Genomic DNA, 27,744 nt, shown 5'->3' on the forward strand with positions numbered 1-27,744 from the left:
TAAGTCCTGTTCTTGCAATCGTGCCAGCACATCTTGCACTCGGTGACAGTCCTCTTCACCTCTTCTTCACTGTTGACTTTGTCTACTATTGTCTGCCATATTGGGTCTATCTTACTGACTGGCAATTTGGAGGTGACAAAGAGCTAGTGTTGGTGCTCCGTCACCTCTCTTACCAGAATTTTATGCTCCTCCTCACTAAAGCCACACTTGCACTTCCTCTTTTCCTTCTCCTAGGACTTTTCTGGACCCTCCTGGCTGGCACTTGAGTGATTTGGGTCTCCCTGGGGTCTCTCCTGGCCTGCATTCTCCATCTTTTCTTTAAATTTCTATTTTTCCTGCTTGTGCATTTTGTTTTGACGCTAATGCGGTAAGAAATGGCACTAACCCATTTTGCGACATATATGTGTGCCGCAAAACAGTCTAGTGCCACTTTTTCAGCACTAGCATAATTTTTCCTTATGGCATGTCGCAATAGTTAACGTAATTTTTTTTTACGCTAAGCATGCCTTAGAGCCATCGTGCATCATTTCTTAAATATGATGCACGGATGGCGCTAGGGAATGACATTAGCTTGTGTTAAAAAAAATTACGCAAACTGTGCTAGTGCGTTTGTGCACTATTTTTCATAAGTATGGGCCTAGGTGCCCCAAATACTCGATCTTAGTTTTGCCAAATCAACTCTTCTTAGACTTTAAAGTCAAACCTTGTTCCTAAAAACTTCTAAAACAATTTTAACCCACTCATCATGTTCCTTTCTTGTGTGTCCAAAAACCAACACATCATCTTGAAAATGCTTCACTTCCTCAAGACCCCTAACACATTATACATAGCAACTTGGAAATCTGAGACAGTAGGATGTCATGCTCAAGAATTTAAACACACTCAACGGACTAATAAACACTATTAGATCCTGACTATCTTGTACTTGGTGGTAGGCCGGGGCGAGAAAGTGTGGTAAAATACCTCGCCCCAGAAATCAAAGGAAAGATTTCCAGGATGTTAAGATGAGTGCTCCTTTTTTAATGCCCAATTGTATGTCCACATTGGCCTTTTTGGCTACAATGATAGATGCCAACCTTTCGGTGGCTGCTACTGGCTCTTTGATGCCACACTCACACAGTTTCTCCAATTCCGGCTTCACATCAGCATGGACTCCCAAGGAAAACCTTCTAACCTTGGTTACTACAGGAAATGCACCCCTCTTCAATCATATTCTGTTGATGTAACCATTTAGACAACATAGGTCATTACTAAGCACTTCAGGAAAAACTTTATGACACTATGGGGGTGATTTTAACCTTGGCGGACGGCGGAGGCCGTCCGCCAAGGTACCGCCGCCAAATGACCGCACCGCGGTCAAAAGACCGCGGCGGCCATTCAAACATTTCCTCTGGGCCGGCGGGCGCTCTCCAAAAGAGCGCCCGCCGGCCCAGAGGAAATGCCCCTGCAACGAGGACGCCGGCTCAGAATTGAGCCGGCGTAGTTGCAGGGGTGCGACGGGTGCAGTTGCACCCGTCGCGTATTTCAGTGTCTGCAAAGCAGACACTGAAATACTTTTTGGGGCCCTCTTACGGGGGCCCCTGCAGTGCCCATGCCATTGGCATGGGCACTGCAGGGGCCCCCAGGGGCCCCGCGGCACCCCCTACCGCCATCCTGTTCATGGCGGGTTTCCCGCCATGAACAGGATGGCGGTAGGGGGTGTCTGAATCCTCATGGCGGCGGAGCGCGCTCCGCCGCCATGGAGGATTCACTGGGGCAGCGGTAAACCGGCGGGAGACCGCCGGTTTACCCTTTCTGACCGCGGCTGAACCGCCGCGATCAGAATGCCCTCGGGAGCACCGCCAGCCTGTTGGCGGTGCTCCCGTGGTCGGTGACCCTGGCGGTCACCGGCCGCCAGGGTCAGAATGACCCCCTATATGCCTCCCTGTACAATTTTAGGGACCAGTGCCTGTGGCATGGTATTAGGGTGAAGACACAGACCTAACAGTTGTACTGCTGAATAGCGACAACAACAGTATCATGATACAAGAATATTGAGGACAGAATACTAAGAAACAAAATATCGAAAGGTAAGTGCATATAGGGAATTATAAATCTACTACTCCAAACTCCACATCTACGAAACTTAAAGATATATGTGTGTGTCGGTACATATATGTGGAGTTAGGTATAGAAAATGTAGACATACTTACCTGCTATTTTTTCAATATTTTTCTTCAATATTTTGTCCCACCAATGTTATGGGTTTGCACAGCACAACTAGCTCTCTTGAATGTGGTCAGCCAACAATGCAGCCCCCCCCCCCCCCCACATGAAACATAAAAAATTTCTGGTTTAATCCTTCCAACAGTTTCATTTACAGCTGTGAAGAAACCCATAAGTTAATTTCCTGGCCACCATAACTGCTAGGGTTTATATGCTTATAGCTTTAATTGACCTGCAAAACTAACCACTCTCAGATATGACTGTCACCCCTGAACATGAGTCAAACATCATCTCACTTTCCACAACATCCATATTCAGAACTGTTGATGGGTAGTCTTGAATGTCATGCTATAATTGTAACACAATTTCCTTGACCACCTCGAGCACGTCAGTAGTTTTTTTTTCCCAACATACCATTCCGGCAACACTTCATGAACAAGCAATTCTTGTCACACTTGTTGCAGATTACTTTTACTGCCAGGCACCCTTTATAACTCGCCATGTGCCAAATCCACCACAATGAAAACACCAATATTTCAAACCACCATCATCACTCTTATCTTTTTCAAGTGGACTTTGTTTCCATGACCCAATCACACTCACCTCAGCGGAATGCTTACTAATTTCTTCTAAACTCCCCTTCACATGGAATCATGTGTTTTACACTTTCTGCCAAATATAAGAACCTCATCTAAAGGAAGCCATCTTTCATCCACAGTTCTTCACTAATTATATCAGTATTACAAGTCAATACATTATTCTCTCTTTTGTGAGAGCTAGGAATTTACACAAAGCTTGAACTTTATAAGGAAAGTAACATTTTCCCCCACACATTCCCCTTCATCTTGAACCCTCTTTCCAACATAGTATCTTTACAGTACTGTACTGACTTTCGGAAAGTAATTCAAATCTAGTTTTTAAAGAGAAAAGTTAAACTCACTCAACCCTCTTGATTATTCTTGAGTAAGATTTGGCAATGTCTTGAGAAGCTCCTGGACCTCTGCAGCCAAAAAGTGCTGTACAGGAGCCAATTTACTCCCTGTCTCCAAATTAGTTTCACAAACCTTGGAGTAGGTCAGAAATATCTTTTTCCATTTACTCCACTTTAATATGGTCTTCCAGGTTAATAGAATACACAGTTTAACTTAAACTAAGAAGGACACAAACACACTGAATTGGAGGTTTCTCAAACATACCAATGGAGCCGCGTGATAACGCAACCATAAAAATTATAGGCGAAAAGATAATATACAATATATCCTTATAATGAATAAGAGTATGACACTAAAAGTCCCGAAACAGATAATGTTACTTGGAAAGGAGAACTCATTAATCCATTGGACTATCTACGCACCTTTTTGATATATGTGCCTAAAGTCAGTGGAAGTGGGCATCAACAAAAAACATTTAATCCAAGTCAGTGGGTGTACGCATCACTGATAAAGATCTTACAAAATCTTCTTTATGTGATGCCACCAAAGAAAGTACCTGTTAAAGCAATTATGACAGTTGGCTTCAAGGGCAACAGTGCTGGGCAACGATAATAATACTGATATAAAAATGGTATAGAGTAGGGAAAGATACACATGTATTGTACATCACAGAGAAGACGTTAATTGATCACTGGGAAAATCTTTTTTTTATTCTAGCTCTCACACTTTGTGTGCACAAATTTATACTTGTCTCACTTTGTCTTGCTCCTCCTCATAAGAAAACACATATAATATATAGTGTTGACACAATGCATGACATTGCAACACCTATATGCACATTACATCACAAAAACATATACATCACAATTTCCATACAAAGGTACTGAGTGCATTTGCACTCAAAAACTTCCAACGCTACTCAGAGAAATGGGCTGCCTAACACTTTTTCAAGGACAGTCTGCTATGCAAGGTAGTGATGATCTATACCGTCACTATTAGAAAAATTGTTCGTACTGAGTAAGTGCGGTATACTACTCTATCTTAGACTTTCAGTTCATCAATTCATAGCACTCCTCAGGTAGTTGGTTGACGCGTTTCAGCCCTCCATCTATGGGCCTCATCAGGACATAGGAAGCAGTACTTTTATAGCTTCCTAATAGTGATGGTATAGATCATCACTACCTCGCATAGAAGACTGTCCTTGAAAAAGTGTTTGGCAGCCCATTTCTCCGAATAGCGTTGGAAGTTTTTGAGTGCAAATGCACTCAGTACCTTTTGTATGGACATTGTGATGTATACATTTTTTGGATGTAATGTGTATATATATATATATATATATATATATATATATATGTTGTGCATTGTGTCAACACTATATATTATATGTATTTTCTTAGAAAAGAGGAGCAACAAAAAGTGAGACAAGTATGAATTTGTGCACACAAAGTGTGAGTGCTAGAACAGAACAATGTTTTTCCAGTGATCAATTAATGTCTTCATTGTGATGTATAATATATGTGTATCTTTCCCTACTATATTGTACATAGAATATGGTTTCGGGCTTAGAAGGTGTCCCTCTTTAAGGCTCTTTGAAGGGGTGTGGTTTATTAGCTGGCTAGAACACTTAATCATGGAGTTTCTTGTGTAGTGACGATTGTTTCGTAAAATGTGCCCTGGCAAATGCAGCAAAAAATGTGACAACACATTTCAATCTTAAATTTTGCAAGTTACCTACTTTTGTCAAATGGGAAGTCCATGTAGTGAATGTCAAAACTGGCAAATTTCTGAGAAACAGATATTTTTTCCATTACTCTGGAAAGTTGCAGTGCTCTCTGTTTATAAAGAAAGAAAGAAAGAAACACACATTAGGGGGACATTATGTCACAGAGGGAAACTGCGCTAGCCAGGATTTCTACCCAAGAACTTCAAGTACTACCCTTCACAAGTAGCAGCATTTCACTCAGACCTCTGTGTCTAATCATATTGGTCATAATATTATTGAAGCTATCTTATCTGATAATCTAAGATAAAGCACCTATTCAGGATCAGGGGTGATATTGTTCTTAAGAATAAGAGGCAATGTGTCTCTATAGAGATCAGATGGGCAGCAAATAAATTAAGATAGTCAATTAACAAACTGAAGAAGGCTTAAAATCAGTGGTGAGAAACCATGAAGGTTTATTAAATAATTAAAGTACAGTACAGAGAGCAAATATATTAGTTTGTCAAAATGCATGGTAAATCAATAAAGGGAAATGTCGTAGGGTTCAATAAATGACATAAAGCCAAGTCTTAGGGACAAATATGCCAAGTCCTAACCAACAGACAAATTAATGTGGATCTGCTCTCTAAAGATGGAACAAAACTAGTCTTGGCTTGCCTCTCGCATGGAGCCTTTTTATTGAATCATACACAGTAAAAATCTTAAAGTGATCAGATCAGATCAGATTCTCACACAGACTGACAAATCAGAACACAAAATGTAATGCATCATTATATAACACCATCTCCTAAATTAATATTAATACAACCCTAATGTCATTGGATATGACAGCACAAATCTAGTTACATACAAATAATACCAGTCTCATTTTATGAATGGGCTTATAGTGGCAGAGGTAGGAAGCACCTTGAATTGTTACAAAGAAAGGAAGCGTCCACTAGAGTTCCTCGAGAACATCAGTGTCAGTACAGAGCATTTCATTATGCTTATTTTTTTACGTGCAATGAGAGGAGAAATGAAAACACACACATCATGGCTGTATTTGAGATTCAAGTTGGAGGTTACGCCTAGTTCGGACCTATTTTAGTCAAACACAGAAAAAAGCAATTTTGTAGTGTTGTCGTTTTCGGTGTAAAATGTTCATAATGTTAACCACACTTTATTTATAAATCAAAATATCCTTATCAATCGAAAAATAGGTCATGATTGGCAGGCAAGAGGAGATTATGGGGAAGCCCAGAGGCGAAGAGCATTGTGATCAGCAGAAGTTCTCTCTGAGTGGAGCACAAAGTGCAAATGTGTGGTAATCTAGTACACGGTGTAAAGGTGAAACCTGCATAAAATCAGCACCACGAACTCAAAAGATGTTATCTCGTTCTGTGATTATAGACTACACCCAATAAGAAGCACCATCTCCACTGAGACATAATCCATCCCAACACCCCGCCTTTTTACTTTTTTTTACTTTTTTGTAACTTTGGCAGCCTGCGGTGTTGCCTATTAATTACAGAGGAATGGTTACGCACTGGCTGGCACACGTCTGCCATTGGAAGCTGTATTATCAACCTCTTCTGCCTATCAGCCCACCAAGGTTGCATGGCACTTACTGAGATTGGTACGCAGCTGGTGCTCACCACTACAGAGCTGCGGGCACTCCCAGCCTCTGGGAGGTCCCTTGGATTCCCTATGCTCTGGGAAACGGCCACTTCACCGTGTCATTTTAAAATTGGACAACAACTGCAGCTACTCCATTCTGACAAGGGAATGGTGGACCCCGCCTCTGCCCGACTTTGAATTGTCAGGGAGAAGGCATTTAGGTCATGAGGAGAGTCTGGCATAGAGAGGCTCCTTCCTCCTTACGTCAAGGTCTAAATTGTGTTCTACACAGTGGAGGCTCCTCTGCTATGGCGGAGAAGCGTCCACTCCTCCCCCCTCGAGCACCAGCAGCTGCAATCCTTTAAGGATGAAACGATAATAAACTTTGTATATTATTGTTTCGTTGTTTAGGGGGCAGGGCTATGGGGATGATGGAGATGAAGGAGAATGCACTCTGCACTCCCCTCAGTACGCATGTATGTTTGGCCGGCCATCTCAGTCCTGCCAAACACACATGCGCACTGTGCTCTCTCTAACACAGCACTGTGTTGCCGGGCTGGAGACAGCAGGCACAGGCTCCCAGTCTGCCTGGGAGAGCCCTGGCTGGGTGCTCCGGCCAATCCCAATGCTGCTCTGAGCAGTGTCAGGCTTGGCTACAGGGCTGGCTGGGAGCCTGTGCCTGCCTGCAGTGACCAGGAAAGAGAAGCGGCGCGGCAGCGGAGCAGGTAAATTTTTGATTATTTTTAAAAAAAATTAAATGTTTTTGTTCCCCCCATCGCACGCCGCCCCGCTCCTTTACTGCGCAGCAAGCCGCAGCTGGGTCGTCATCAGTGATTTTGAACCACTTGATCATTACTGGATCCCAGGGACCCCCACTGCATCATTATAGGAATCTGGGGACCCCCAACTGAGTAATTACTGGAAGCTGAGGACCCCGGCCTAAGTATTTTGAATGATGTGAAACTAAAAACAATATATAAAAAATACAAAAATGTGTATCAAACCAGCACACAACTGATGAAATATTTTATTTAATTCACAAAGAAATTTAATAAAATGAAAATTATGCTATATTCTGTTAAATGCTCCTGCACTTCTCCCATGCATCAACCATATGATACTTAATTTTTACCCTCGAAATTCAAATTTCTTCACATTTACAGAAGGTTTTAAAATTTTCAACTTTACATCTTGCTTCTTTATTCATATACACTTTCTTAATCTGTTAATATTATTTTATTTTCTAAGGAGTCGCGGACCTATTCAACATATATTGTGGACCCCCAGGGGTCCCTAGACCACAGGTTAAGAAACATTTGTACTATGTGCTGAATTCTTGGATCTCAATAGGTTGTAAGACCTAAGAGCTTTCGATAAAGGACTGATCTACACGAAATATCTTACAGAGGATTCATCGTTTGAAACGTACACAGCTTGTTACTTTACTGGATGGAGATTAGAGCTGGTTTAAAGGAGGAAGTGAGACTTCTAAATTAGAAGAAGTGTGGTTGATACTGCCTTGGTTTAACCCTGTGCCATCCTTTTCTCCCCCCCAACAGGCATAAAAGATATTAACAGAACTCCATGCCAGGCACATTAATCTGCTAAACCCTCTCCAGGTTCAAAGAAACTAAAATGGTTAAAAGGGCCTGGCCTACAGGCAGTGGTTAATTTATACATAAAAATGTGGGGGGCGCCCAAAGCCCTCCTCTTAAACACGTGGCTGCTGCAATTAAATGTGTAAGGACGGAATACTGAGGCAGCGTAATCCTGAAGCCATCTCGGGCCTCTTCATTCCATTTATAGCCACTCCCTCCCCTTCAGCTCACTGTTGCAGCTTTCTGCTTTCACCCATTGTGACGCTTTTTCGTTTTTCTCTTTCTCCGCCTTTCCTATATGTGTCTTTTGGTCTCAGTAAATGCCCGAGGCAGAAGAACAAGCGCCGGCCCTCAAAAATAAGTGCCGGTGCTCACCACCGGAAGAAAAAAGTACAAATTAAGCACTGCCTACAGGTAAGTCTGCAGATTTAGCAACAGCTCAGTGGCTCTGGCAGGCTTATAGCATTGGGGAAAACGTACAGCTGCAAGCTTGTTTGTTTTTCAAAAGACCAGTATGTCTGAAAAGGCAGCCAGAATGGGGCAATGATCATTCTCAATCAGTCATGTGGCAGGGTTTGCAAGGAGACATGTCTGGCATAGCTCTTGAAGCAAAACTCACGGCTCGGCTCTGGTTTATTAAATTATAAATTAACAGGGATTCTGGTACAGACATTTTAATATGAAAATTGGCGTAGGAAAACTTATATAAATACATGGAAATTAATGGAATGACCGGTTTGTGATATTCTAATGTCTTCAAGGAACCATTCTAAGACAATTACTACAGCATTTCAGGGGGAAAGACAAAACCGGCACACATATGCAGGGATGGGACAATAATACAAGAATTTATTTCGCTTCCCTTTTTATCTGTCAGATTCATGTATAAGTTATCCTTCTTTTCACCCCAAGTGTTGCGCCGGACCTCGTTATCTGCCACTGGTCAACGTTAAATTATAGAGGCAATGGTACCAATCTTACCTCAGAGGTGAGATTTCGAAGGGTTTCATTTGCAGACATCCACCCTGGGCAAGGACTGATCTGTGATCACAGAAAAAAGTAATATGAAAGAATGAACAACACTGCTGAAAAGACTGGTGATTATTTTTGATACCGTTGTTACGCAGGCTAAGCTTCTCCTCCATCCCCATTACCGTATTTATACCAGTGTAAAATGTGAATGCCCCTATTATATATGCACTCTCTGCTCTAGCTGCCTTCACTTCTGTTCTCTTCCTCACTAAACAGATTCCTCTAATTTTTTAGGGTTCCTGGTGCAGGCCTTCCACCATCGGGCTCTTCTCTGCACTACTGTAAATATATATTCTTCTTTTATAAAAAGGCCACCTCAAGAACAGGACAAGGTATCTACAAAAGGTAGTGATTTGTCTAGAGGTTGGGCATTTGTTTCTGATTTATTTATTCATTCAGCAAATACTAATGGAGCAACGCTAAAGGTAAAGTTTTGAACTGACATCCCCCAACATCTCCCACTCTGTCTAAAGTTGGGGCTGCAAGAAGAAGCTACAAATGGCACATTTTCAGAGCCAAGTCTCCAAACATTTAATTGCTTCTGAACACCTCTACATTAGGACATGTTTGCCATTCCAAATAAATGAGAGGGCAGAATCTGCTACCATAGAATGTTTGCAGGGGTGGTTTGATTTGCCATCAAAATCTGTCCTGTAGATCTTAGGGGATGGAGAATGTCTAGGAAAAGTGCAAAAAAGGCAGCGACATGACAACCGTGATGAAACTGAAATGAAGGTTTTACATTTATTAGCGCATAAACATAGAATGAAATAATCATGTGTGACTTTAACCAAACTAATAAAGATTGTACGGGGACAAAATGTGCCCTCAGAGTAGTTTGCCAACATTTATAAGCGTGCTTTATATAACGTGGTGTATTAGAATTGCACTAATCCGACATAATCATAAACGTGTGCTACGATTTGCTTGTTTGAAATGTTTTAGCTTAGCATAACTTTAGTGGAGGCTTCGGCCTAGTTGCCTGGTCTCACGGTTTAGATGCTCGTATTTTTCCAATGTGCTAATAAACGTGTATTTTTGCTTGAAGCTGTACTTTTCCACTGAGATCGTTCACATGCTTATCTTAAGGTTTCGTGCCAGCCTGGCATTTTTCTCTTTGCTCCAAGGTCAATCTGCAGGTGCGGACAATGGAGGCTCTGAAAATGAGTTAATTGGTATAAAATGTTGCAACTTGCGTACCCGTCTCCAAGGATAATGTATGCTTAAGTAAAAGCTTGAGAACTGTTGTTTTTGATTGGACAATTTGAAGCCAACCTATGAACCCTCCAATGGAAGACCCTACTGGATTTGAACTGTTGTCTATTTAAACCAGGTGCACGAGAAGAAAGTAGCCATTACAGCCATTGCAGCCATTGCAGCCATTACCAGCCCGATACCCGCCATTTTGCAGGACATTGCAGTTATGGCCCACTTTGCTGCGACGCCATTTTGAAAGCGACTTTGATACTTTCTCTAATCGAGAGAAAGAGACTTTAAATGATTCTTGCCCTAGAGACTTTAACTTTGATCCCTTGCATGAAGTAGTAGTTTTATCTTGCCGCCGTGAGGCAATTGCCCCGTCCACCTTGCCCCTTGCCCCGTCCCATGCTGATCGAGAAACGGTACCTGTGAGACGAAGACTTCCTTGTATGCTGATCGTAATTGGTAAATATGAAAGGAAATTGTACAATTGCATTGTGTTTCTTTTAGGTAACCAACTGCTGATTTTGATAAGATCCCTAGCTAGGAGTTTTCCAAATTAATGTTGCTAAATTGTTTTTGGCATGAAGTCCCACATGCCGATGCTAATTTGTGGTTAGATGAGGATTCTTTTGTTGCACGATGCAATTTGAGACCTTGTTATGCTGACTAAATGTATGCAATTAGTTCATTACAGATTATAGTTTTAGTGATTTGCATCGCTATTATCGAATGCCTTGTTATTCAAATGCTGCATAGATTGCACCTGTTTCGCCGCTATGGACAGCTATTAATGTTCGTTTACGTATATCATTTGGTGTTGAGACACATCTATATTGTGCTAGCTTTGTTAATATAGGGAAATAAATTCACTAACTTCGAATAAACTGGTGTGGTTATTCCTGACTGAAAGGTCAGGGTTCGCCGAAATGTATTCTGGATTAATTGTCAAGTGTTATGTTGATCAGGGCATTGCTTATGTTCGTTATTGATTATCGATCTGACTAAATTGACTGATCTCTGGTGAAGAGAGTCCCACTTAGCCAAAAGATTCATCGGCCTAAAGAGCGTCCAAGATACAAGTAAAATTATCTATACGGATCGCTCTATCAGTAGATGGTAGCAGAGGACGGTTTCGCCTTTTGGGACTACGTACTGTTAAAGTACATGGTGTTGAATTAACGGTTTCGACTTTTGAGATCCCACTCGAGAAGTTGAATTAGATTTTTCTTGGGTAAAACAGATTGAGAAAATGATGATGGGCTAAGTCCACCGCGACTTTCCCGGGATCTCGGAGCTTGCGAATGAAGAGAATGGAGGTGTGAGATCGGCGTTGGCGGTACTGGTGATGGTATGAGTGAAGTTAGGATTTTTGCGCTTGCACAGCTTATTGCCGCAGATTGTGTGAAAAGATTGCGAGGATTTTAGAGAATAGCGGAGGTGCGACTCCGAGTGTAGAAGTAGGGAAGTCGTCGAACTTCATAGAAAATAGCGGAGGTGCGACTCCGAGTGTGAGAGTAGGGAAGTCGTCGAACTTCATGTGCATGTGGCGCTTTGTGCATAAAAAGGTCCACGTGGTTGTTGTTGTTGAGACGGGCCCTGCGAGGTCAAGAGACTCCGGAGTATGTTGTTTTATGTTGTGGTCTGGTCGGTTTAGTAGGTTGATCGGGCGTGGTCAACGAGTCGGTACGTGTGTTAAGGGAGTGAAAGAAACTTCGACTTCGGGCTTTGACAAAATTCTAAGTGCACTAGAATAGATCATTGACAAGTTGAGAGTAGGTCTGCGGGTCAGATTTGCTTGCGAAAGTGGGGACCGAGAAAGATGGAATAACTGCCGAGGCTAGTGAAAAATCCCTAAGGTCCTGAAGCGATTGTGTTACCCTTCCTGTAGTAAACCGACAGATCTGTTTTATAATTTTTGGTAGCTCGCGATACATGCCAGAAGTTGTTACGAGAGGAGCTGAGTGAAGGAGGACTAGCCGCGAGGCTTTGTCAGCCGCAGTGGGTGTGAGTGTGACGTCACTAGGAGCCGCGCTGGGATAGGTTGGTTGTAGAGAAGGGTTGCGCACGGATTGGACGCAGTCCGTGGGACTCGATTGGAAGGGGAAAGGCAAGCGAAGAGTATTCCGGGAATTAAAGTCACCTATTGATTACAAACTTTGTGAAATAAAAGACGAGAAAATGAAATTTTTTAAAGCATTAAGGAGTGCAATGAAGGGGGAGTCTTACATTAAAGCGAGCGTAGGAGAGGAGACGCCGCCCGAAGGCACACCAGCTTACATTGTAATGGAGGAAAAAGGGGTAGCTCCGTGCCTTTGGCTAAAGCAATGGCACAAGTTGACAGAGAAACATGGGAGCGTAGCATTCCCGATCCATGGGACATTCAATATAAGGATCCTAGAGAATTTGAGATTCGCGATGTACGACATGAAGGTGCCTCCAAGGCCAGCACAGTTTGAGGCTCTAGCGATTTGGGAACTGATGGCTAGACAGCAACAGCAAAATAAGTTCGAGACCAGGATAAGGAAGGTAGAAAAGACACCAGCGGACGCTAGGTGAGATAATGCACAGAAGGTGTGGAGGTCAGATGTATTGCAGGGGATAAAATTGTTTCCCGCAATTACTAAGGAAGAAGAGGAGACAGGTAAGAAAGCTACCTGTAAGACAAACAGGAGGTGTTCCAAGGATAGGGAGGACGAGGAAAAGTTGAGAAGAGAAGAGGAGTTAGAGGATGAGGAGTTAATTATGCAATTGCTGAACGACCGTCCACCACCTTATGCAGAGAGTGGACAAGGTCCAAGTACCAGTTCTGCCCCTCCGGCACCGGTACAGAACAGTGAAACTCAGAGTTCAGAAGCATCACCGGGGTCTAAGGACCCGAGTTTACTGTTCACCCCGCAGATACCGCAGGTTAGGAGAATATATCCAGATGTGCCCATGTTGAAACCAGCAGAAAATTATCAGCCGCAGATCCCAGGGTACTACAGCAGTGACCACAGTGCAGGAATGATTCTAGATCCAACCGTAAGGGGAGTACAGAATGGTCACAACCCGACATTGGCACAAGCCGAATCAACACAGTTTTTGATGCCTCAAAAGCAGATGCAGGGGGGGACAGCACATGCTCAGATGACGGGGAGTCAGATGGGCATGCCGGCAATGATGACCCATAGTGTGGGAATGAACATGTCTCAGAACATGGGAAATGGACAAAACCCAGATGCGATATCGCTACCCATTACTGTAGGTCCACCGGTACCTTTGTACAGTCAGCCTAACTTAGGTATGAGCGGTCAGGGATCAATGCTGCAGAATGGGACAGAAAGGAGGTGCATAGAAAACACTCCAGGGATAACTCCGATAGCGGCTCAGCCAAATGGATCTGGGTCCTTGATGGAGTTTAGTCCCATATGTGCTCAGTCAACACTGGTGAGGTCGAGTCCCCCACTGGTGATACCGATGTCATCGAACACTGAAAAGTTGCCGCAACCATCAATGGCAGTCGATGTGAACGCTACACTGATGGGGTTGAATGCGCAACAGCTGACACAGTGGTTCAACAGTCTGAATTCCACACAAAGCTCAGCCAGTGGGAAGGGATAAGACTATCTGAATAGGGTCAGGTTGAACATGGAAGCACAAGAATTGGTGGAAGGGACTATGGGTGTGAATAGGTTAGAGTCCTACTCGGAAGAAGAGTTGAGGTATCTATGTCCAAGGATCACGAAAGAAGTGAACAAGGTACATAGAAGCTTGCAAGAAATAGCTGACAAAAACGGGGTTGATATAGACAAGACAAAACACTTGAGCAGGAGCTATAGGTTGGATTTCGGGACCGCAGATTTTGAACACATGAGGTCAGCAGGCATGAAGGCCCACCTTAGAGAATTGTTGCAGAGTGCACAAGTGTGGAGGTGCTTAGACAAATGGGAAAGCAGATGGGTAAAGAGAAAGGAAAAGAGGAAAGACAGCGTCCCAGAGCTCAACGAGAAAAGACCACAGAGTAGTGATGCAGTAACCATGTTACCAATGAGGGAGACAGCAGGGGGAAAATTAATACATGTACCATGGCACAGAAGCGACATTCAGTCTTTTACGGATGATTTTCCCAAACTGAGAGAGAAACCGATTGAATGGTATCAACAGACTGACAGGTTTGTGAAGCTTGCAAAATGTCTCTGGGAAGACCTGAACACTCTCTTTGAGATTGTGGTTCCGGCGGATTTGTGGGAGGATTGCAAAAGAGCTGTAGGTTGGCCGACAAGTGAACCAGAGAGAGACAGGGAGACGGGTGCACCATCACCTATGGTGATGAGCCTGTACTATAAGGTGATTGAGCATTTGAAGACGAAGGTGGCCAAGAAAAACGTGGATTGGCAGAAGATAGATCGAACTGCCCAAGAGGCTAAAGAGTCGATTCATAGTTACTATGAGAGGTTGTTGAAGGCGTTCAAGAACTACAGTGGCACGGAAACAATAGAGGCGAAGGACATGCTTCATTTTGTGTTCAGATTTGTGGAAGGGCTGAGACCGGAGATAAGTCAGATGATAAAGTCGCATTTGATTTGTTGGCAGTCGAAACCTATTGATGAGGTGTTGAATTATGCGAAATACTGTAGCGACGAAATTGAAGTGAAACAGAAAAGGTTGAAGGAGAAAGTGATGATGATGCAACTTAAAGCAGCTCAGACAGGTCTGCAAGGTTTGCAAGGGTTGCAAGGGTTCCAACAGCAGGTACCGCAGCCGCAGCTGCAGCCGCAGGGAAATATGATGTTTCAGCCACAGGCGAGAGGAAGAGGCAGAGGAGGTTTTGGGAATAATGGTCCGGATTTGAACACTGTTGTGACTCCGAATGGTGTGCAGGCATTGAAAAAGGTGATGCCGTGTCACGTGTGCGGAATTGTCGGACATTGGAAACGCGAGTGCCCGATGGTGGTGCAGGAAGGTGCAAGTGTTGGTCAGCAAAACAATGATGTCAATGCATTTCAGACAATGAGGGGACCGAAAATGAGAGGTCCAAACCCAAATTTCCAGACCATAAATCAGCTGCAGGGATTACAGCCTATGCAGCCGCAGCAGATGCAGATGCCCCGTATGCAGATGACGCAAATGCAGCCAATGCAACAGCAGTTTCCCATGGTACCTAATCAGCAAATGCAAATACCTTTGGCACCAATGAGTCAGCAGCAAGTGATGGTTCCTCCACAGGTCTCGGGTCAGGTAATGAATACAAATAGCACCGTACAACAGTTCCCATTACACAGTGAGAGTGGAATAAACAATGTATGGGAGAGTGAAAGTTCAGGAGAGGAAGGAGATTGTGTGCTTGCAGCATCCTTGGAAGTTGATCAAAAGGGTCCGTACGTGGAGGGAAGAGTAATGGGTCATCGTGTCTCATTCTTGGTTGACACAGGAGCCACACGTTCAACTGTTAAGAGCATTGAAGTACCAAATTTGCCACTCTCAGGGAGAACAGTTCAAGTGGTGGGAGTAGCAAACAGGCACCTGACGAACCCAATAACAGATCCGGTACCAGTTAGCATCGGTAACTATCAAGGGTTACATCAGTTTGTGGTATGTGACTCAAGTCCGATAGCACTGTTAGGGAGAGACTTATTGTGCAAATTGGGATGTTCGATTATGTGTTTGAACGAGGGAATTAAAATTCAGACGAGCAGTGATGGCGAAGAAGAGGACAGTGTAGAGGGGGATGAAATGGAAACTGTTGATGAAGAGTATCCTCTGATTTGCCTTTTCCCGATGATAACTGAGGAAGATATTCCAGCTGAATTACGGGAAACAGTCGGAAAGGAAGTGTGGGATATGACAGGGAAAGAGGTGGGATTGATGAAAGGAGTGGAACCAGTGAAAGTGACTGTAAAACCCAATGCAACCTTTCCCCAGACCCCACAATACCACATGGCACAAGACACCCTCATGAAAGTTGCCCAACTCATTGACGAATTTGTAAAGCAGGGAGTACTGAAAGAAGTGTTAAGCAGTCCATGTAATTCACCAATCATGGGACTAATAAAGCCAAGTGGAAAGGTCCGAATTGTGCAGGACTTGAGGAAAATAAATGACATCATAGTCAAGTGTTGCCCTGTCGTACCAAATCCATCTGTGATAATGTTTCAAGTTCCTTGCGATGCTGAGTGGTTCTCAGTCATCGACTTGTCACAAGCGTTCTTTTCGGTGCCTCTTCATGAGGACAGCCAATTTCTCTTTTGTTTCAAATTCTTAGACAGAGTGTACAGTTGGTGCCGAATTCCTCAAGGGTTTTCTGAGTCACCGTCAATCTTCAATCAGATTCTAAAGAAAGATTTGGAAGCATTAGAATTGCCATTCGAGTCAACCCTAGTACAGTACATCGATGACTTACTGATTGCATCAAAGACAGAAAGTGGCTGCACAGCCGATACCATTGCTCTGTTGAACCATTTGGGAAGGAATGGACATAAGGTGTCTCCTTCCAAGTTGCAGTTCTGTCAGAAGAAAGTGAAATACTTGGGTCACCAGATAGAGAAAGGGTCACGGAGAATAATGAAGGAAAGAATAACAAGTGTACTTCAAATGAGTCCACCAAAGACAAGGAGGGAGGTGAGGAAGTTTTTGGGGATGGTGAGCTACTGTCGCCAGTGGATTCCCAACTTCTCAACTCTAGCAAAGCCTTTACTGAAGCTGACCCAGAAGGATGCTTTGGATCAAATTGAGTTGAAAGGAGATGAGATGGATGCTTTTATCGAATTGAAAGAATGCATGTGCAGGGCTCCAGCTTTAGGTATGCCTGATTACACAAAGCCTTTCACATTGTTTTGTCATGAACGTGATGCATGTTCTCTGTCTGTCTTGACTCAAGCCCATGGTGGCATAAACAGACCAGTCGCTTTTTTTTCAGCTACTTTGGATCCGGTTGCAGCAGCACTCCCAGGGTGTTTGCGCGCCGTAGCAGCAGTTGGTATCAGCCTCACTCAGAGTGAAGGAATAGTGATGGGACACCCAGTAACAGTCATGGTCCCTCACTCAGTTGAGATACTTTTGACCCGCTCCCGAACGCAACACATGACTGGAGCAAGACTCACAAGGTATGAAACGATAATCCTGGGCTCACCGAATGTGCAGCTGAAAAGGTGCACTACGTTGAATCCAGCAACCTTGCTTCCTGGAGAAAATGCTGAAATTGAGAACGCTGAAGACGTCGAGCATGACTGCCTTCAGGTGACTGAATTTTGCACAAAACCTCGACCTGACATTAAGGATACTAAGCTTGATGAAAATGACCAAATTGTTTTCGTTGATGGTTCATGTCTAAGAGATGGGATGGGAATTTTGAAAGCAGGATATGCTGTATGTACTGTAACAGGTGTCTTGGAAGCGTCCTGGCTTCAAGGAGTCTATTCTGCACAAGTAGCAGAACTTGTAGCCCTTACAAGAGCATGTCAACTGTCTGCATTGATGAAAGTCACCATTTACACTGATAGTCAGTACGGGTTTGGGATTGTGCACGACTTTGGACAACTATGGTCACAGAGAGGTTTCCTGACTTCTTCAGGATCCCCAGTGAAAAACGGGGAGAGAATAAGGGAATTACTACACGCCATTCAAATGCCAGCCGAAGTTGCAGTGGTAAAGTGTAGTGCTCATACAAAAGGACAGGACTATGTTTCTCTGGGAAATGCATATGCGGATCAAGTCGCAAGATTTTGTGCCTTGAACTGTATATTACTCAGAGATGAATGGAATTCGATAAGTGAACCAGAACTCGAACCAGCTGAAGCATTTGCCTTGAAGGTCGTAGATACAATAGATGAATTAAAAGCATTACAGAATAACGTCAGGGAGGATGAAAGAGATTCCTGGATTAAATCACAATGTATAAAGAGACCAGACGAGTTATGGGTTTCAAATGAGGGAAAATTTGTTTTGCCAAATAGTCTCTTATCACAGCTTGCGCGGTTCTATCATGGGCAAGCTCACCTAGGGAGAGATGCCATGATAAGATTGTTTAAAACTGATTGGTTTAACCCCAGATTTCGTCAAGCTGCAGAAGCAGTTTGCCATCGATGTGTCACTTGCCAGCAGATGAACCCAGGAAAGGGAACAGTTGTGAACGCGAGCCACATTGGCAGGGCCAGTGGCCCATTTAGTAGGATGCAGATGGACTTCATTGAGATGCCTGTGCATGGAGGTCTAAAGTATGTGTTGGTGATTGTGTGCATTTTTAGTCACTGGATTGAGGCATACCCTACACGTAGAAATGACAGCCTTACAGTTGCAAAGCTATTGTTGAGAGAGTTGATACCACGCTTCGGATTCCCGATCTCTTTAGAATCAGATAGGGGAAGTCACTTCAATAACGAGGTGATAAAGTTACTTTGCGAAGCACTGAACATTGAGCAAAAACTGCATTGTAGCTATCGCCCTGAAGCATCAGGACTGGTGGAGCAGATGAATGGTACACTGAAATCAAGAATGGCGAAAATATGTGCATCGACAAATTTGAAATGGCCTGACGCATTGCCCTTGGTGCTAATGTCAATGAGAAACACCCCTGATAGAAAGACTGGATTGTCTCCGCACGAAATTCTCATGGGCAGGGCTATGAGACTTCCTGCAGTTCCCGCAAACGCGCTTTTGAATATTACAGATGATATGGTGTTAGACTACTGCAAAGGTCTGGCTGACGTGGTTCGCTCTTTCTCTCACCAGGTGGAAGCAACCACCTTGCCACCGATCCAAGGTCCAGGACACGCACTGAAAGCAGGTGACTGGGTCGTGGTAAAGAAGCACGTGAGGAAGTCGTGTCTGGAACCCCGTTGGAAAGGCCCTTTCCAAGTGATCCTGACGACAACTACCGCTGTGAAGTGCGCGGGGGTTCCCAACTGGATTCACGCCAGTCACACAAAGAAAGTGTTGTGTCCCACAGATGAGGAAGTTGAAGCGCTGAAACTGCCAGTGCCTGATAAAACAGTGCTGAGTGCTGAGACAGAGCAAAACCGAACTGAAAGCGAACAGGCAGGAACAGAAGAGAGGGAAACATTCTCTGAGGACGAAGCAACAGACTCACTTGGGGAAGACCAAGGAGAAACATCAGACAGCGACGAAGCAGCTGAAGGTGACAAAGAACCTGAAGCAGCTGAGGGTAGCAAAGAGCCTGAAGCAGCTGAAGGTGACAAAGAACCTGAAGCAGCTGAAAGTGATAAAGAGCCTGACGAAAGTAACGGTGACGAAGGGCTCGAAAAAGGTGAAAAAGCAGGAGAGCCTGATCAGAGGAGGGCTTTCCCAGAAGCAGACGATACAGAAAAAGAAAAAGAGAACGTGATTGATTCCCCAGAAGGAGGGGACAAGGCAGAACAGAACGAAAAGGTTCAAGCTTCCACAGAAAAGATCGCAGGTCCATCAAATGGACATGGTGCAAAGAGGAGACTAAGTATATCACCAATAAAAATAAGAACTGGAGAAAATTTGAACGACGGAGAAAGGCCAAAAGTGAAAGAGAAAAGAAAAGAAGTAACTGTCGTGGTACCATCCTCAAGTGAAGGAAAAGACTTGGCTAAAGAGGAAAGTACCAGTGAGGCAGAATCGAAAAGAGAAGCAAAATTGAAAAGGAAAAGGATACCGAACAGGAGATATTCTGGTCCAGAATGGGCCTATGCAGTCAATGACGATTGGACTGACGAATTTGTATCTCTAAGCCTCGAGAACGAAGAAGAAGAGATACCAATAGAAAAGAAAAGTTTTATGGACTCTGTCGATTGAAAAGGTAATAAATGATATTGCTTGCTACAATATAACGTGATACAAACAACCAGCTGAGATATTGCTAAACCGGATGAGACTTTTGCTGAACTGATAAAGACTGAGTTATTGCCGAATTGAGACAAATGCTGCTAACCGAGAAGTGACTGGCCTCTTGAAGAAAACTGTGTGAACATTGCGCTCGTTCAGCTTCGTAACTGAATTGCCAAATAGTTTCTTTATAGGTGCTTCTAGCTCTCTGATTCTATACAGATCATGACGCAAAACAGTAGAAAGAAATATTGTAAATATGCGTGTATAGGCTTGATAATTGTATGTGTACTAATAATAATGGCAATAGTGCTTGCAATGCATGGAAGGGGTGAGAATGAGAAAATTGATGCTTCTACTTTTGCTCCTGTTACTGTCACTGAACTAACCGCATTGAAAAGACTAGAATTAGATGAGAGACACTTGCATGATAAGAAAGAGCTTTCATATAATGTTTTCTATCGCTTGCTAACAGAATATGTTGAGACTATGGATGCGAAAGATTGTTATGTGTGTACACAGATACCGACATCAGTAAAGGAAGGGGTGACTTATCACCACATGCCTCTTACATACGGGATTACATGTAGTATAGTAATGTCTAGATTTTATGGTCAAACTAACATACAGTATTTTTACTCAAATTATGATGTTACCTTTGCATATGTTCCTATAATAGCGCAGCTAAGCCAGATTGCTAAAGATTGGGATGCTAAAATAATGAGGGAATTTTTCGAGCCAATGCAACCTTTTGAAACGGCTCACGCTCATAGGGAAAATCTTACCTGCTCGCTCTCTGCAGTAGAAATAAGCTTTTTAGATCGCACAGATGATAGAAGGGCACAAATGAATGCGAAATTAGAAAAAGAGCTACATAAGAAGACTTCAGTAGATAATTATGATTTTGCTGCAATAAAAACACAAGGGAGAATAGCTTTAGATGCTTGGCATGTAGGGAAATTTTGTATATATCGAGGTGAATCTTATTATGACAACATTTTTGTAGGAGCGAGTGAGTGTAAACATACGTTTATCTTTAAGGCCAAATGGACATTCATGATGAACGGACTTGACCCTGTTATACCAGGTGTATATTACATTTGTGGGTATAATGCCTATTATCGTCTTCCAAAGGGATGGTGGGGGGAGATGTTATTTGGGTATAGTGTTCCCAAAGGTTTATCAACTGGATGACCTATCGATGATTCCAAAGACATCTGGATCCCATCGTATCCAGAAAAGAGAGACCGCAGCTGCTGTGGTAGGAGATATATTTGGAGCCATGATTCCTTCATTGGGAGTCGTGTTGAATTCCATCAAAATAAGAAAGTTGTCTACTATAGTGGATTACATGTTGACAAAGTTTTCAGGTGCTATAATCCTGATAGATGCTGAACTTGCAGCGGAAAGAGCTATGACTCTTCAAAACAGGCTTGCTTTAGACATTCTTTTAGCAAAGGATGGCAGCGTTTGCAAAATGCTTGGTGCACGACACTGTTGCACGTATATTCCAGATAATAGTGTGAAAATTAAAACTATGCTTGCTAATCTAACAAAAGAGAGTGCAGATTTGAAGGAATTGAAAGAACCAGGAGTGTGGGAGAAGGTTGGAAAAGGACTTGCTTCAGTGGGAACTTGGATTGGGGGAATTTGGAATGGAATATTGCTAAAAATAATACAGGGAATTTTAATAGTACTAATTAGCATATTTGGAATTTGGGGAATAAAAAGGGGAATAATAATGATAATGGAAAGAATTAAGAGAAGAAAGGAGGAGAAGATGATGAAAAGAATGGCAGAAGAGTACAAAGCGAAAACTAGGGGAATTAAAAGGAAAAGAGAACTGACAGAATTTTAATGGAATAAAATTTGTGGGAATAGTTTGTGTGATGACAAGTAGTCATCAGAGGAGGGATTGATGAAGCTGAAATGAAGGTTTTACATTTATTAGCGCTTAAACGTAGAATGAAATAATCATGTGTGACTTTAACCAAACTAATAAAGATTGTACGGGGACAAAATGTGCCCTCAGAGTAGTTTGCCAACATTTATAAGCGTGCTTTATATAACGTGGTGTATTAGAATTGCACTAATCCGACATAATCATAAACGTGTGCTACGATTTGCTTGTTTGAAATGTTTTAGCTTAGCATAACTTTAGTGGAGGCTTCGGCCTAGTTGCCTGGTCTCACGGTTTAGATGCTCGTATTTTTCCAATGTGCTAATAAACGTGTATTTTTGCTTGAAGCTGTACTTTTCCACTGAGATCGTTCACATGCTTATCTTAAGGTTTCGTGCCAGCCTGGCATTTTTCTCTTTGCTCCAAGGTCAATCTGCAGGTGCGGACAATGGAGGCTCTGAAAATGAGTTAATTGGTATAAAATGTTGCAACTTGCGTACCCGTCTCCAAGGATAATGTATGCTTAAGTAAAAGCTTGAGAACTGTTGTTTTTGATTGGATAATTTGAAGCCAACCTATGAACCCTCCAATGGAAGACCCTACTGGATTTGAACTGTTGTCTATTTAAACCAGGTGCACGAGAAGAAAGTAGCCATTACAGCCATTGCAGCCATTGCAGCCATTACCAGCCCGATACCCGCCATTTTGCAGGACATTGCAGTTATGGCCCACCTTGCTGCAACGCCATTTTGAAAGCGACTTTGATACTTTCTCTAATCGAGAGAAAGAGACTTTAAATGATTCTTGCCCTAGAGACTTTAACTTTGATCCCTTGCATGAAGTAGTAGTTTTATCTTGCCGCCGTGAGGCAATTGCCCCGTCCACCTTGCCCCTTGCCCCGTCCCATGCTGATCGAGAAACGGTACCTGTGAGACGAAGACTTCCTTGTATGCTGATCGTAATTGGTAAATATGAAAGGAAATTGTACAATTGCATTGTGTTTCTTTTAGGTAACCAACTGCTGATTTTGATAAGATCCCTAGCTAGGAGTTTTCCAAATTAATGTTGCTAAATTGTTTTTGGCATGAAGTCCCACATGCCGATGCTAATTTGTGGTTAGATGAGGATTCTTTTGTTGCACGATGCAATTTGAGACCTTGTTATGCTGACTAAATGTATGCAATTAGTTCATTACAGATTATAGTTTTAGTGATTTGCATCGCTATTATCGAATGCCTTGTTATTCAAATGCTGCATAGATTGCACCTGTTTCGCCGCTATGGACAGCTATTAATGTTCGTTTACGTATATCATTTGGTGTTGAGACACATCTATATTGTGCTAGCTTTGTTAATATAGGGAAATAAATTCACTAACTTCGAATAAACTGGTGTGGTTATTCCTGACTGAAAGGTCAGGGTTCGCCGAAATGTATTCTGGATTAATTGTCAAGTGTTATGTTGATCAGGGCATTGCTTATGTTCGTTATTGATTATCGATCTGACTAAATTGACTGATCTCTGGTGAAGAGAGTCCCACTTAGCCAAAAGATTCATCGGCCTAAAGAGCGTCCAAGATACAAGTAAAATTATCTATACGGATCGCTCTATCAACCGCAAACCTGTAAACACATAGAGAACATTGGAGCCTTATGCTACTGAGTCCAACTGGGTTTCATAGAATCTTACAAATGAAGAGTAGGAAGGAGTAGTGGGAATCTTTATGCCTGCTTTGCAAAGATTTCCCATACGTATGTATGACTTGAGTCCTGATGTATGACACTGTTTCGCAGCCGCAGACCCTGTGTTCGCAAAAACACAGTGTTTGTGATCATAAAATAGTGTTTACAAAACTCTTTTGCGAGTTGAAAAGACCTTTCTGACGCACAAAAAGGATTTGTGGCCAGATGTACAGTTTGCATTTCTTACCGGTCCGGTTCACTATTTCAGGCTGTTAAGAAAAGCAAAACGGGTTTTTCAGATGTACAAAGCCCTTTAGGTAATCCCAAACTGCAATTTCTACCCAGTCAAAATCACAATTTGTGATCTTCTGAATAGGACATTGCAAATAGGGATTCCTACTCAGGCGTGCAAAGCCTTTGCTAAATGCAAATTGGGCATTTAGGAAATGCATTTACCATCAACTTCAAGTCGATGGTAACCATATGCAATTGAAAAAAAGCACCCCAAATGCTTTTTTTAAGTGCAATAGAGCACTATTTTTGGGTGCATTTCAGGGGGCCTTTTGCCCATAGACATCCTTGGTTTTGCATTTCCCAAACAGCAGGAAATCGATATCTTGGTACATCGCATTTTGCATTTCCTAAATAGCGATTTCTATGAAGTCGCTATTTTAAGTAATGGTAAATTGTATCTATGTACATTTGGCCCTTGGTAACCCTTTCCGAATTGTATACTAGGAGTAGGCGTGAAAGCAATGTGCTCCTGTCTTAACAGTAAGTTGCAATGTGGCATGTATCAATAGTGTGCAACTGCAATTCCAAACCATTGTATATTGCGTGTTGGGTGCCGGTAAGCCTTTTGCACAATTTTTCTCAACTCATTCCCTTTGCTAGTGCCGTCCGATAAGCTGTGTACCCTCTATGTGACTTAAACCAGGGGTGCCCACTTTCCATACATGTGTTAAAATGCCACACCTCAGACAGGACTGGAGCATTTCTATTACCTGAGGGCCTTCTATGTGTTTTGCGCCTCCACGTGTATTATTCAGCCCTACTGCCAAAGTGACATTAAAAACACACATTGGAAGCTATACCACTCCACAAAATCTGTTTCCATCAAATCCACAACAGCACATACATTGGAAACATCATCATATTGGTATTAATTTTGAGCTTTCTTCACTTTCCTGTGGAGGTACAGATGTATTCCTTCAAAAGACACACCAATGAAGTGTGCATGTCTTTCATGAATACAACTTTTATCCAGTTCATCATGGCTGGTGTCCTTAATGCAGAGGTACTGCCAAATATCTTCCTTGAAAGCCCAGGTGCCCCAAGAGAACACTGGCAACCATGGATCAAAAGCTTTGAAATGCATATACTTGCAACTGAAGGAATACCATACTGTGCACTATGAAAACAGGCACTCCTTTATAACTGCAAAAGGGTTGATGGCAGGTGCCTCTTTGGCAATACAGCATCCTTAGAAGAACCTGAAGGAGAGTTAATTTAGGATGAATAAATTGAAACAAAGAAAAGAGTGGATGAACGTTTTGATACCGCTCTTAGTATAATTATGGGGTGCCATAATTTCTATTACAGGTATCAAGTCTCCAGGGAATCATTTGAAGCATATACCATCCACTTAGGTATTCAAGGACACAGGTGGAATGATACAGGACTAAATAGTAATGCATACCACCTGCACAAAAACACAAGAATGACTATTGTGCCAGAAAAACCAGAGACATGACAAGGTGGTTAGCACCCTACAATGTATTGAGTGATCAGCCAATAGAATTAAGGTGTTCAAGAGTCCTGAACTACAAACTACAGAAGTCAATCTGGTGTGAGCCAAAATTGAGCCAACCAGAAGCAAGGACACGTTTTCATCTAGCAAATCGAAGCTAAAGTAACTACAAAGGAATACATGTTGCCACTGCGGATCTAACAATCTTCAGGCACCATACAAAAAATATCTAACTTTTCGGAAAGAATGTCATAAGTGCGGAAAAAATACAACTTTTTAAAGCCTGCAAGGCTGGTAATCGACCTAAAATGTTGTTCACTGATCAGGTGGAAAACGAGAAATGTTTGAAATCGAGGAGGACATTGAAGACATGGTCTTACTGGAGGTGATTCTAGATAAGAATGATAGCAAAAGACAACCCAGATGTAACATACAAATCAATATTTTTTATGTGGATTTCCTTGTGGATACTGGCTTCAGAGTTACCATCATCTCAAACATAACATAAAACAGCATAGCAGCTAATAAGCAACTGTGTCGGACTCTCGTCATTGCAGGTGCTTATAAGCTGTACAAAATCCAACTTGAATGTGTCTTCAAGGTGGAACTGTGTTTTGATGGTAGGATGACTACAGCTAAAATAATGTGGGTAGCCAAGGCATGGACACCCTATAATTGGCAGAGCAACCCAATTTACACATTCAAACCACTGTATGTGTTCAGCATCTGCAAAATGATCTTGACGATTTCCCCTAAGTATATGATTGTGTATTCAGACAAGAGCTTGGGTATCACAAGTGATTCCAGGTAGCATCTCTCTTAAGAGAGGAGCTCTATCAGTGAAACAAAAGGTGCAAAACATTCCTCTTTCAGCACACAAAGAAGTAAAAGAGGTCTTGGACAAACATTTGGCAGAGGGCATATTTGAGCCGTTGCAGGATCCCAGTGGTTATCTCCTATTATTGTGGCAAAATAGAAAACTGGAGAAATTAGACTATACATGACTTGTGCCAATTCAACTGCCTATTATTAGGAGTAGGAAGTCAACTGCTTCCAAATATCCATGAAATGATTGCCATACTTGGGGATGCCAACTTATTTTCAATACTAGACTTTGCAGCTGCTTACCACCAAGTAATCCTACAAAAGAAGTCAAGGGACCTAACACTGGTCATCACGCCACAAGGAGCATGTTAATTTTGCCTTTTTTCCTTTGGCCTGAACTCATTTCTGTGGTGTTCCCAGACATCATAAACATTGTTTCAAGGGCCTTGGACAGTATCTGTGCCTTTCAGGATGATGTGCTGATCTTTTCACAGACACAAAAAGAACATATTATAACACTGCATGACATCCCGAGAGAAAGTGGACTAAAAAATAAAAAAGAGAAATGTAAACTCTTCCAAGAGTTTTGGAAATGCCATCAGTTCAACAGTACAATTCCAAAGTGAAGTTTGATATCAGCAATCATCAAGTCACCCCCACCAAGGAACAAAGCAGAACTTGCATCCTTCCTGGGACTAAGCGAGTTCCACTTAAGATCTGTGAACAATTACGCAGATACATTTGAGCCTATGAGATGCTTGACCAAAAAGAACACTCATTTGACTTGGGGAAAAGTGTGACAAAAGTGGTTTATTTGTTGGGATATACTGAGGTCCAACACAAGTAATAAAAGTTCTGCCTTCTGAGGCCCTGTTAGGTTTCAGTAATTTATATCTAAGCGTAACCCCTGGCAGCTACAGGACAGAGCAAAAAGGTGTAAAGCATTTCGAAATACTAAAACAGTTAAAATGTTAAAAAAACACAACCCAATAAAAATCTCACTCTATTTTTAAAAAAACGGGCAATAATGTATTAAACACCCAAATGACAAAACTCCAAAATGGGAACCAGAGATACATATTTATAAATGTTTATGGAAAAATGGTGCCAAAAAGAACAAATTGCCAGTAGTAGTTAAAGGTTGCTGTAGAGCAGGACATAGGCATGATTTCAAGCTGACAGTGATGGTGGGTTGGATACACGAACCAGGTTCAACTGGGTCAGAGGTTTCACCTTGTTACTTAGTCTTTTTTTTGTAAGTCAAAATCTGTCAGTGGGGCAAGGCAGAAAGCTGCAAATTAGGAGGGCTCCACGACATGAGATAGGTATTGGGAAAGTTACCAATGAAGCTGTTGGTTTTGGTGGGGAAAAGCTCATAATGGAAAAATTCAAATTGTGAGGGTAGGGAAGATCTCTCACAAGTCAGATACTTTTGGTGCCTATACTCAGTCAAGATTTTGAAGTCACGCAAAGTATAGCACCAACTGGTGCAAGGGTGCCTGTGTTATGGGGA

At 42.5% G+C, this 27,744-nt stretch overlaps 1 protein-coding gene across 2 annotated transcripts in view; it reads right to left on the reverse strand.

The window, feature by feature from the left end:
• AOAH (acyloxyacyl hydrolase) overlaps positions 1-27,744 on the reverse strand; it is an 845,303-nt gene that overhangs the window by 206,321 nt on the left and 611,238 nt on the right. For both annotated transcript variants that reach the window (XM_069215577.1, XM_069215569.1), the window contains exons 18-19: positions 9,036-9,095; positions 4,873-4,969 (exon numbers count right to left, since the gene is read on the reverse strand). In XM_069215577.1, the coding sequence (XP_069071678.1) occupies positions 4,873-4,969; positions 9,036-9,095 (157 nt within the window). The remainder of the gene's footprint in view (positions 1-4,872; positions 4,970-9,035; positions 9,096-27,744) is intronic.

Source organism: Pleurodeles waltl, chromosome 2_1, assembly GCF_031143425.1.
Source record: "Pleurodeles waltl isolate 20211129_DDA chromosome 2_1, aPleWal1.hap1.20221129, whole genome shotgun sequence".
Lineage (NCBI taxonomy): Eukaryota > Metazoa > Chordata > Amphibia > Caudata > Salamandridae > Pleurodeles > Pleurodeles waltl.